General features: G+C 60.1%; 1 protein-coding gene across 1 annotated transcript in view; it reads right to left on the bottom strand.

Annotated features, from left to right (window-relative positions):
• Positions 1-11,280, bottom strand: part of TSPOAP1 (TSPO associated protein 1) — a 32,340-nt gene that overhangs the window by 6,969 nt on the left and 14,091 nt on the right. Inside the window, exons 15-21 of the mRNA XM_044456093.1 lie at positions 10,630-10,739; positions 8,884-9,702; positions 7,178-7,329; positions 5,272-5,790; positions 3,770-4,096; positions 2,751-2,969; positions 33-269 (exon numbers count right to left, since the gene is read on the bottom strand). Coding sequence (XP_044312028.1) covers positions 33-269; positions 2,751-2,969; positions 3,770-4,096; positions 5,272-5,790; positions 7,178-7,329; positions 8,884-9,702; positions 10,630-10,739 — 2,383 coding nt within the window. The remainder of the gene's footprint in view (positions 1-32; positions 270-2,750; positions 2,970-3,769; positions 4,097-5,271; positions 5,791-7,177; positions 7,330-8,883; positions 9,703-10,629; positions 10,740-11,280) is intronic.

Below are 11,280 nucleotides of genomic sequence, written 5' to 3'. Positions count from 1 at the left end.
TGGCGAGCCCTGGGGAGGGGAGGGCGCGGAGCCTCCGTCCGCCGCGGGGGGCCCAGCGCCGCCTCCGGGAGGCTGCCCGCGGCCCTGCTCCCCGGCGGGCTCGGGGCACGTGGGCTGCCTGGGGCCGGCGCCCAGCCGTCGTCGTCCTCCTCCTCCTCCTCCGCCACTTCGGGGATGCTGAAGAGGGCCTTGCTGCGGCTCGCCGGCGACGGCGCCTCCACCACGCGCTCCAGGAGCTCCTCGTCGCTGTCCGGGTCTCCGAGGACCAGCTGCGTTGCAGCCCCGAGGCCAGGAGCGGGGGAGAGAGAAAGAGGCGTGAGAGGCTGGCACCCGAAGGGCCCCAGGGCACGGCAAAAGTGCACATAGTCAAGGCTGTGGTTTTCCCAGTTGCAATGCATGGCTGTGAAAGCTGGACCGTAAGGAAGGCCGAGCGCCGAAGGATTGAGGCCTTTGAATTGTGGCGCTGGAGGAGACTCCTGCAAGTCCCTTGGACCGCAAGGCGATCAAACCGGTCAGCCCTGGAGGAGATCAGCCCTGACTGCTCTTTAGAAGGCCAGATGCTGAAGATGAAACTCAAGTACCTTGGCCACCTAATGAGCAGGAAGGACTCCCTGGAGAAGAGCGTAATGCTGGGAACAATGGACGGCAAAAGAAGAAGGGGGCGGCAGAGGATGAGGTGGCTGGATGGGGTCCCTGGGGCAGTGGGTGTGGGCTTAAGTGGACTCCGGGGGATGGAGGAGGACAGGAAGGCCTGGAGGAGTGTTGTCCATGGGGTCGCGATGGGTCGGACACGACTTCACAACTAACAACAACAACAAAATCGCCCTGATGGAGCCTTGCCAGGACTCTGCCGGCCAGTGGGCCGAAATCCAGGCACAGCCCTCGGGAGGTGACGCAGAAGAGCCCAAAAGAGCCCTTCGGCTTGTCAAAAGCGCAGCGCAGAGGCCGCTGGGAGGCGCACAGCTGGAGCAGTGCTCTTCCTGAGAGGTGCGTCAAGACCGAAAAGAACATCAGGCAAGGTTGGAGCAGCAGCGGGCAGCCTGTGGCCTTTGTGGCAACTGCAGCATCCCTAGCCGGAGACCCACGACTCCTCCAAAGAAATTCCAGGAGGAGAACTCCTGAACCCCCCCCCCCCCGGTGCTGAGTTCCTGAACTGGTGCAGGGCGTGCAACGGGGAGGCCAGCTTCCATCGGCGTCGCCTCTCCTCCGCACGAGTGGAGCGGCCCGGCCACAGCTGGTCCGGAAACACCTGCCTGAGGCACAGTGAGTCCGGGACACGGGAGGGAGGTGGGGGCACCTCCCGGGCCGGTTGCTCGGCCGTTTGCACGGGCAGCGCTGGAGCCTGCGTCACGTGACATTCCAGGTGGCCTCTCCCCTTGCAGAAGATGCTTCCAGGAAATGAAACGGCAGTGGTCAAAACTCCACTCTGGAAATCTTTGCTGCAGTTCTACCAAGAGCTACTTGCAGTGTGTGAAAAAGGATATTGTAGATGGCAATCTGGGCACAGCATATCCCCTAAAAGGAGGCAACTGGGGGCATGGGGAGTTGGCAGGTCGGAAGACAACCACTAGCGCGTTTATAACTGGGTGAGCAACGAGGAGAGAGAGCACAGGCAGGCCTGCATCTCCTCCGACCGTGATGTCATACTGGCAGCAGTGAAGGTTGCTGAAGAAACCGTCCCCGACACGATATTTAAGGTGCAACATGATGCACGTTAGGCAGGAAAAGGTCCTGCACCGTTGGGATTGCAGGCTTGGCTCACTCATATGGCTCACGGCTGCAAGATGGGCTGGGGTGGCCGTTGGATTGGATGTGTTCAAAAGGGGAGTCAGGGGAGCTCAGATCTGTCAGGTCCAGCGGCTGGGGACAGTTCAACAAAGCTTCAGTTGACAAGCACAGTCTACCCTGGCTTAGACTGTGCTCCAGCTTTCAGGGGCCCTTTGCAAGGCCCCATCAGCAGGCCCCCTCCGGCAGTGGGCTCCCCCTGCCCTGGCCTCGCCCTCTCGCCCTGACTGCAAACAGCTGATCCAGCACGGCAGTCCTTCGATTCCTCGCACAGCCTGGCTCTGCAGGCTCCACTCGGGACAGGGCCGGGGACTTGTGGATCTGCTTGGCTTAGCAGTAGCAGCAAGAACAGACAAGCAGCTCATTATGAGCAACAGAGGCAGCCCTACCCCAAGGCGGAGGGAACCAGATCGGTTGCCTCAGGCGACAAATGCCGGGAGGCGGCGGTGAAGGGAAGGAGCTGCATCTGCGGTCAGACAGCCTGGCAACTGACACTCGCCAGTCAAGGAGGAATCGAGTGTTGGCTGAAACATGGGTTCTCATGTGGTCTCAACGCATCTGACTTAGCAAACCCAGATCCATTAACCATGAACAACCCATGAAGAGAGTCCACAGTTTGTTGCTGTGTTGTGAACTGGGGGTTGTTTATGATTAACAAACCATGGTGAACAAGCCCCAGTTCACTACATAAGAATAAGCCACAGTTTCTCTTTGTGGGTTGTTCATGGTTACCATGGATCAGCATGGTTCAACAACCCACACACAACACATATTCAACCCTATCATGTTGCTCAAAACCTCTGTGTGTGTGTTGTGCAGCCTGCCCCGCGCCCCTAAATTATGCTGTAGCTTTCAAGTGGGGTAGAAAACTGCCCCATCTCCTGTGTTGGAGGGAGATTCAACAGTCTGTCTGGTTGGCTTCTGTGCTTGGAAAGAGACAGGTGGCCGCAGTCAGGCAGAAGTACCTTCTCTCCGTTTTCTCTGCCGTGGTATTCACCCAGGCTCCATCTGGCCTCTCCCTGCCTGCCGGAGTGCTGCAACTCTTTTTCCTCTTCCTCTTCCTCCTCCTCTCCCTCCTCCTCTTCCTCCTCTTCCTCCATAATGTCAGAGAGGTCAGAGCCCCGGCTGTGGTCAGCCAGGAGATTCATTGGATGGTTCCCCGGATCAGATCGCTTCTCTCCCTGCTAAAGAAATTCAGTATTCCTGTTGGCAGAGAATTAAGCCCCTGCACAGGCTGTCCCTGGACTGATGAATTCCCAGGCTGCCACCCAAGGGTGAAGACCGGTGACTCCTAAGTTAGGCTCCTAATCCAGTGCAGCTTTTCTGTTGAGCTGGCAAAAGCTATCCAGAGCGCTGAGCTCCATCCCCCAAACAGGTTCACCATTATGGACAATTCCTGTAAAAGCTGCAAGAGTCACCCACCTCCCTTATTCAAACACTCATGAGCATTCATCTGAAAAGTGGCCATTCGAACACTTCAGTCCTCTTGGCATACAAGGATTCAAAGCAATCCCTCTGCTCTTGTTCTTGTGTCAAAAGGTTTCCTACAAGAGCTTAATGGTCAGAAAAGAAAGCGTCTTGTGACAGCATTCTTTTGCAGGAGGCATCAAATATCAGATCTGCCGTCAGACTCCGGCTACTATTGCATGTCAGCTGTGAATCACAAAGACCCGCTGCTGTGGCACAGCAGCTGCCCGGCAGACTCAAGTCTTTGCCCTGGACAGGCGGATGCTGGCCATTGCATGAGCAGCTATCAAAGGCAGCCACGTGCTGCCTGCCGTTGCACGTCAACGGCCTGGCTCCTGAGCAGTACTGGATGCATTTTGGGATTGCGTTTGAACGCTCCGGGAAGGCTGGGTAAATAGCTGCTGTCCAAAGGAGGAAAATCATGTCCACCGGTCTGCCTCCCACCGCATCCTGCATGAGGTTACTGCGCTTTGGGCTCTGCAACTCAAACGAACCCTTCAAACAAAGGCACACGGACCTCTCTCTTGACCCGCGACGTCAGCGCTGCGGAGTCCTCCCTGGGGACTTCCTTCAGGAGCTTGACTCTCGCGGGAGACGCAGCCGTGGAGTCTGGGCTGTGCCGCTCGCTTTGGCCCAGTTCTGCAGAACGACTCTCTCCTGGCCCCGAAGGCCTGCTGGGGGGTGCCGACTTTGCCCCCGGGCTGCTTGGCTCGCTCTCCACCCCTCTTTGGGCAGGCGACTCCTTCGCTCCCTGGTCCATGGAGGAGCAGGCCGGGCTCTGCTGCTCACTGGCGCTGCCGCCTGGGACCCCCGGATCTGGCTGCTGGGCCACAAGGAGCTGCCCCTGGCAAAGGCGTTACGACGTGAGGAAAGGCTCCAGCTGCCCGGCATGAGCATGACTGGGAAGGGGGTGCTGGGGACATGATGGGGGGAAGCATGGGGGCGCAGGGGCCCGGTGCCATTTGGCCAAAGGCAGAGCTGTGGGGCAAAATCACCCCAAATCCCAGCATAGCTTAGCTGCAACTATTTGCAGCAAACTGGGGGGAACATTTGTGCCCACAAACCCGAAAACACGCTTGGCCATGGGGGGAAAGGGGCAGGCCCCCTGGGGGACCCCAGTGGACCAGGATCCCTGGCTGGTTGGGTTTGACCTGCAGAGCCGAGGTTTGACACTCCTACAGTCATGCACTGGCCGGTCATACGGTGCAATGACTTGTTCAGTATTTTTTTGGATGACCTCATGGAAGGTGGCGGTTAAGAACAGCACTTTGGGGGCTGGTTTTCACCAGCCCTTCTGTCCACACAGGACCCTTTCCCTTCTTCTCAGCAATCTTTTGGGTGGTTCCAGTGGCGGAGGTGGGGGGGCGGGGTGCATAGGCTCTGCTAAACCCGTTCCACCCATGCTCCATGGACAGCCAGGGGCCTTACATCCCCTCATTGGCTCTCTGCTGAAATCCCAATGACATCATGTTCTCAGTGGGATCCCTGACTGGCTAGGACTGTATAAAGATGGAGAGCAAGAGTGCCAATCTGGCTTAGTATCTCCCCGCTCACAGGCCAGATCCGTTCCTTCCCATCAATCCCCTCACCCAGCAACAGGCCGTATCTACAGAAATTTGAAGCCATAAGCAGAGTGAAGGATTCAGCAGCAGGATCCCACAGACCGGAGGAATTCAGCCAGGAGGCCAAAGTGGCTTGCCCTGTGGGCTGGCGACTGGGGCTCCCGGCACTAAACGGGGATCAGTCGAGTGCAGCATCGCAGACCAGCTGCTTCTCACACCCAACATTCCCTGGGGGCGTGCAGGAGAAGGGCCCCGTTCTGCCTGCACAAGAACCCCGTGGTGCAGCTGGGGCGGCGGGGGAAGCACTCAGCCCCAGGCTGCCCCTGCTGCAGGCAGTGGGTGAAGCCCCACACCGTGCTGCTTCCTTCCACCCCTCTCAATCTGCAGCCTTGATTCGCCTGCTGCCCAGAGCCCAGGAAAGAGTGGCCTGGCTCTCGCAGATGCACCCCAGGCGTACCTGCCTGTCCTCTCCGGGCTGGTCCTGGGCCGCCTTGCTGAAGATGGCTGGATCTTCAGACATCGTCCTGCTTGCGGGGGGCCCTTCTTCTCCCGGAGGGGTGCCCGCTTCTGCGTCTGACAGTGTCGCAGGAGGCGCAGGCGTCCTCGTGGGAGAGGGGCAGCCATTCAAGGAGGCTTCCACAGGCGTCTCGCAGGGGCTTGCCTGAGGGGTGGATCTGGCAACGGAACGGCCCGTGGCGGAGGAGGGCTCCGTCCCACAGGCCTGGGAGGCTGGCGTGGTGAGCAAGGCCCGCGGCGGCCCGTGCGAGAGCTGAGCAGCCAGGCAGCTGCAGCTGGAGCGCGCAGGACAGCCCTTGACTTCCGGCGAGGCCGATGGGAGCTGCGCCGGGACCGAATCTGCCGACTCGCCGTAAAGGGACACGGTTCTGACGGACACTTCCCGGCACACCTGGAGGATCTGCAGCTGGGACACCTCCGCGAGGACGCTGCCCGCCGTGGGGGAGGTGACCTCCATCACCTGCGGCACAGAGCAAGGAAACCAGCAGGAATTGCCGGGAAGGCGGACGCACCTCGGGGAGCCCTCTCTGTCCTGCCGCCCACCAAGCGTGTGCGCGTCAGCAGCCCCCAGAACGCCATGGCCAGCGGCGGCCCCACAGGGCCCCCGATCCACACATGCAAGACGCCGCGTCTGTCGGTTAGCGATCTTGCTCAGTGAGGGATGTCTGGGAAATTCATTCTGCCGAGGGTTCCCAAAACCCATCCACCCAATTCACACCTCCTGGACCCAAAAGGGATCCGAGTACTGCTTGCAAGCGGAAATCCGTACACCACAGCGCTTGCCGCATCTTGCCCTAAGCCGAGAAAACTACTCTCAGCAGCTTCTCCCATTTGAAAAGGGCGCAGAGGAGCAGGCATGTTTCCAAAAGGTGTACAAACACACTTGAATTGATGCCTGGATGGGTCCAGAAGGTGCACACTTAAAATGCACCCAAAAAGCCACACGCTGAAATGCCCATTATGAACAAAGCGTATGGATTTCTGTACCTCTAGTTTTTAAGAAAGATCTCAAGCCTATGCAGAAATGGGATGGACTTGATCTATATGCTTTTTGGCGGCAGGTCAAGACCTTTTTATTTAACCAGTATTTTAAAGTTTAAATATTTGAATTACATTTTTATTCTCAGTCATGGGTTATTATGATTATGATGCATTTATGATGTATTTATTGGGTGATTTATTGTAAGCTGTCCAGAGACATACAGTAGTGGATGGGTTAGAAATACCCTGATAAATAAATAATAAATCTAAAAAGCTTGACAACCACAGAGAGATCAAGACAGGCAGCAGCACCCACCCTGAATTCAATTCACTGTGTTCTAAGCTGGGTCAGCACAACCCACCGTGGGCGGTCAGCACCATCTGAACCTGCTGCGGTTCTTGCACGGCGTGTGTCTTTGGCAGCGAGCAGCCTGGCAACCACCCCCCGGCTTGTTTTGGGTTGTTCCTGGCCAGGATAGCTCGTTACTTCATGGGAACCCAGCAGGGTTCATGCCAGGCTGCCGAGAATGGCTGGACACAACCCTCCTTTCATCCTCACATTTCCAGGTGCCCCCCCTCAGAAGGACCACTGCTGGTTCCTTGGTGGTTTTCAGTCTCAAGAAAGCGCACCTTCTTTTGACTCTTCCCCCTTCACCGGGGCCTCTCCAGGGCAGGTGGGCGCTTCCTCTTTTGCAACTGACCTGTGCGCAGTCTCGTTCTATCCAGCCGAAGCAGGAAATTGGCCGCACAAGACCACTCATGCCGAAGAGCCCCACCTGTGCGCTTTCTTCAATACACACTTTTCCTAGGCCCGCAGCCCCCTAGAAGGACTGCCCCAGCGACAGCGCCCCGTGCAGGCCCAGTACCTTCTGCCCGTCAGCATACACAGCGTAGCCGGTGACCCGCAACCCGTTCGACGACCCTTCAGCGTCGATGGTGACCGGCAGCCAGCTGATGACCAGGATGCCAGGCATGGGGCCGGGCTCCACTCGGACATCCAGCGGAGCATCGGGAGACCCTGCAGGAAGACAGGGAAAGGCCTCGTGAGCCGCGCTGGGGATCGTTCCCTTGCCTGGCCATCGTTTCCATGCTGCCTGAGCAACCGGTAAGTGAGGGATGAGACCCAGTTTAGACCAGCACCTTCTTCTGCACAGAGCTCAGCCGGTTCGTCTGCGACACCAGTAAGAGGGCGTGAGTTCGGTGGCCACTGGGGTGCTCACTGCACAGCACCCTGAGGGCAGCGGCATCTCAACATGTGGATTCCCCATTTCAATTCTGGAACACTCAGTAGCCAAAGTTCGCTGCTGGGTTCTCAGCGATTCCTCGAAACATGATCCACAGTTGTAATAAAATGCAGCATGACCATCTTTGAATATACCAGATTTTACAACAGAACAGCAGCTGAAAGCATCTCCGTGGAAGGTGCTTGAAACAGCAAATATAAATGCCCCACCGTGGCCTTGAATGCCAGGGAGAAGAGGGCATTCCGCCTGGTGGTGGAGAGGCAACAGAACTGGGCACGAGGCCGGTGTCAGTGGGGAGACTGCGCTGCGACCGGGGGCCAGCACTGAGGAATCCCCCTCCCCTGGCCGCCCCCTGAGCCTCCCTCGGAGGCGGGACTCGGAGGAAGGCCACGGGTGCTAAACCCCCTTCCAGGCAGACACGAGCGGGGCGCTTCCCCGGCACGGCTGTCCGAGGCCGCAGATGGCTCGACGTGTCCAAGCCGGCACTGGCTACGCGGCACCCGCGACCCGCGGCTCCCGGGCACGCCAGCCGCCCCGGCCCTCCTGGGCGCATGCCGCCTTTCCCTTGTAAGCTGCTCGGGAGCCCGGCGGGCGAGGAAGGGGAGGAGAACCTTCCATAATTACATGCAGGACAGGAGAGGAGAGGACGAGGACTGGCCCTCCTTGGCTCTGTTCCTTCTGGGGTGCCACTGGGGGGAACAGAAGAATTCAGAGCAGCATGCCAGCGGGGCACAGGCTAAGTTGAGTCACACACAAGAAGAACTGGATGCCAGCTCAGCCACTCTCGGGTGGAATCTCGACCTCTCTGCGCCCTCCAGGAAGGGTTTGTGGCCTGTAAGGCTCAAAGGACTAGCCACATGGCTAATGGACCAGCTCCTTGGCACGCGGCCGCACTGAAGTGGTGGCCAGCCGAAAAGAGACGCAACACCGCGCCGCTCCCTTGCATGCACCCACCTGGCCATAGGCATGATGCCCTCACCTGCATCTCACGGGATTTCGTGGAAACATTTATTCGGTTGATGAATTTCTTATTTTTGTGATTTAAAAAATCCTATAGAATATGCATGATTTGCCTGCATTATTCTCTCTGCACCCTACATAGACACACAGAAACAGAGCAAGCCTTCCAATCTGACCGGCTCCACTCACAACAGGCCTCCCGGTGCATGTACATCACTCTCTTAGTTTTATGGGGAACGGAGGATAATGCATTTACTAATGCTCCGTTCGGGGTTTCCCTTAGAAAAAAGCATGACCTGAGCAGAGAAGCAAACGCAGCCCCGCCGCTTGCCCGCGTCAACACTTCCAGCCACCGCGGGGCGACTCACCCGCGGGGGGCGTTGTAAAGCGGATCTCTGCCGACAGCGGCTGGTCCGGCTCGCTCAGGGCGGGCTCCCGGGACCCCGGCTGAGGCCGGACCTCCACGGCGGCCACGTAGGAAGTGTCCGGCTGCAGGCAGCGGAAGGTGTACTGATGGGTGCCGGCCCTCGTCGTGCCACACTCCTCTCCGTCGAGGTACACGGTGTGCGGGAAGTTGCTGCTGCAGGGCGCCCAGCAGACCTCCGCCGACATGGCCGTGAGGCTGCGCGCCGTGAGCCGGCTCGGGGCCAGGGCGACGTCACGCCCCGCCAAGACGGTGCACTGCAGCCCGTTGGAGCGCCCGCCCTCAGACACGCTTTGCACCGAGACCCGGTAGCTGCGGCTCTCCAGGTCCAGGTCCTCGAGCACGGCCCTGGTCGGGGCGCCGGCCTCGGTGGCTTGGCGGAGTTCGTCGTCCACGTAGACGCTGTAGCTCTGGATGGCCGGGGCGCCAGGGGCCGGCAAGGGGGGCTCCCACCCCACCACGAGGCCGCCTCCGCTCCGCTCGAGCAGCGTCACTTTTCTGGGGCAAGGCACTGCCCGGGGGGCGCCGCCCTCCCCTGGGGGCCCTGCCGGCCATGAGGGAGTCGCGCTGCAGCTCGGCTCCTCCGTCGACCAGTCGCTTCTTCCCCCACTGCTGATGCTCGGGCTGAGGAAGCTCCGCTCAAGGGGCGAGCCCGGAGAGAGATCTTGCAGCTCGGGGGACACGGGGGTCACGAGGTCAGCGTCCGAGATGCGCTCCACAAAGTTAGAGGGGACCAGGCCCCTCCGACCATCCACCAGCTCTCCTGTCGGGATGAAAAGTGTTCGGGATGCCAGAGCGGCCCTGCCAGAGGGGCCCCGAAGGTCCGTCTGGCAGGGGCCCCGTTCACCTGTTCAGTGCATGGCCTGCCTCTCTGCCCAAAACTGGCCCTCCTCGAAAAGCCAGATTTGGAGGCAGAGCACAGATTCAAGCGCAGCATAAGCACCAGCGCAGCAAAAGAGAGCGGCATGCGGAACACGCAGGCCCAGCCGAATCGGCAGACCGGCGCGTGGCCCAAAGGCACGCCGGAAGATCGTGCCTGCGGGGGGAAGGTGGCCACCCACTGACCTCAGCAAGGGCTTTCGCAGGCTGGGAGCGGCCACCCGGAAGGCCGCGCTTGAGTCCCTGCCAGCAGCCCCCTGAAGGCGGCAGTGCCAAGAGACGGCCCTCCCCACTGGCACCCAGTCCCGGAGCAGCCAGCTGGAGCCCAAGCCACACAGGGCCTCGGCGACACTCCGAAGGGGGCACAGAGGCGGGCCAGTAGCCAGTGCCGCATCGAGGGGGTCAGGCGCTCCCCGGCGGTGGCCCGGCGGCGGCGTCCCGCTCCTGACAGCAGTGGCCGTGCAGCGCCTTCTGGGCACACCAGCGGGCACGAAGGCCACGTGTCCCTGCCTCCAGTCCTCAGCGACAGACCGGCTCTCACTGCGGAGGCTCCCTGAGGCCCACAGCGGTGGGGTGATGGGGTGGCCTGCCATGTGGCCCCCTGAATCACAGGGAGCCCCCCCCCCCGTCCCACTCTCCAGGGGCACCTGCTGAAGCAAGCAAGGCCTCCGCCAGGAGAGGGGATGGGGCACTCCCTCCGGCATGTGGGAGGTTGCTGCCTTCTCCCGCTCTTGTGCCGGCCGCTCTCCCGGCCTCCCGCAAATGACCAGCGCCCCTCCTGAGCGATGCCTTGCCCCACGGCATGCCGTACCTTCAAAGAAGCCGTCCTCGTCCATTTCTCCGTAGACATAAATGTACTCTCCCGCCGTCAGTGGCAGTTCTGCCTCCGGGTTCTCATTTGGGCCATCAAAAGGGTCGTAGCTGCAAGGGAGGCAGACACTGGAAGGTCACAGCTGTGGAGAGGCAGCCGATGGTGTCGGCCTGCTCCCTCTCAGGATGCGCTCGCAGGCACACGAGGCCCAGCAACTGAAAGGGTCCCCATTCGCTTCCTATGTCCTCTGGCTACTGCACCTTCCTCCAGGAAGCCATTAAAAACCTCAGTGTTGCGAAGACGCATCATCTGCGTCCTGATGAAACACATCACGAGAAGGCAGCTCGTGGGATCAGCCCCCCCCCCCCGTGCCTGTTCCACGGTGCCCGGGCACGGCGGACACGAACCGGCTCACCACGGCTGCGACTTTGCAAAGCGCACTGGCCACAGACGGGGGAGGAAGGGGCAGGGAGAAGCCGACACGGAAGAGGCCACTGTGCAAAGTCCAGATTGCCAAAAGAAAAAAAGGCGATGGAGAATCCTGAAGGCGACAGCTCTGCTTCAGAAGCAAGGGCAGGCCATTCAGAGCCCAGGGAGAAGTCCAGACACCCAGCCACTGGCTGCCTGGGGCTGGAAGACGCCTGCCTGCGC

This window comes from Varanus komodoensis, unplaced genomic scaffold (genome assembly GCF_004798865.1).
Source record: "Varanus komodoensis strain SLA01 unplaced genomic scaffold, ASM479886v1 scaffold81, whole genome shotgun sequence".
Lineage (NCBI taxonomy): Eukaryota > Metazoa > Chordata > Lepidosauria > Squamata > Varanidae > Varanus > Varanus komodoensis.
The sequence above is the reverse complement of the archived record's forward strand: the minus strand, read 5'-3'. Positions and strand labels throughout refer to the sequence as shown.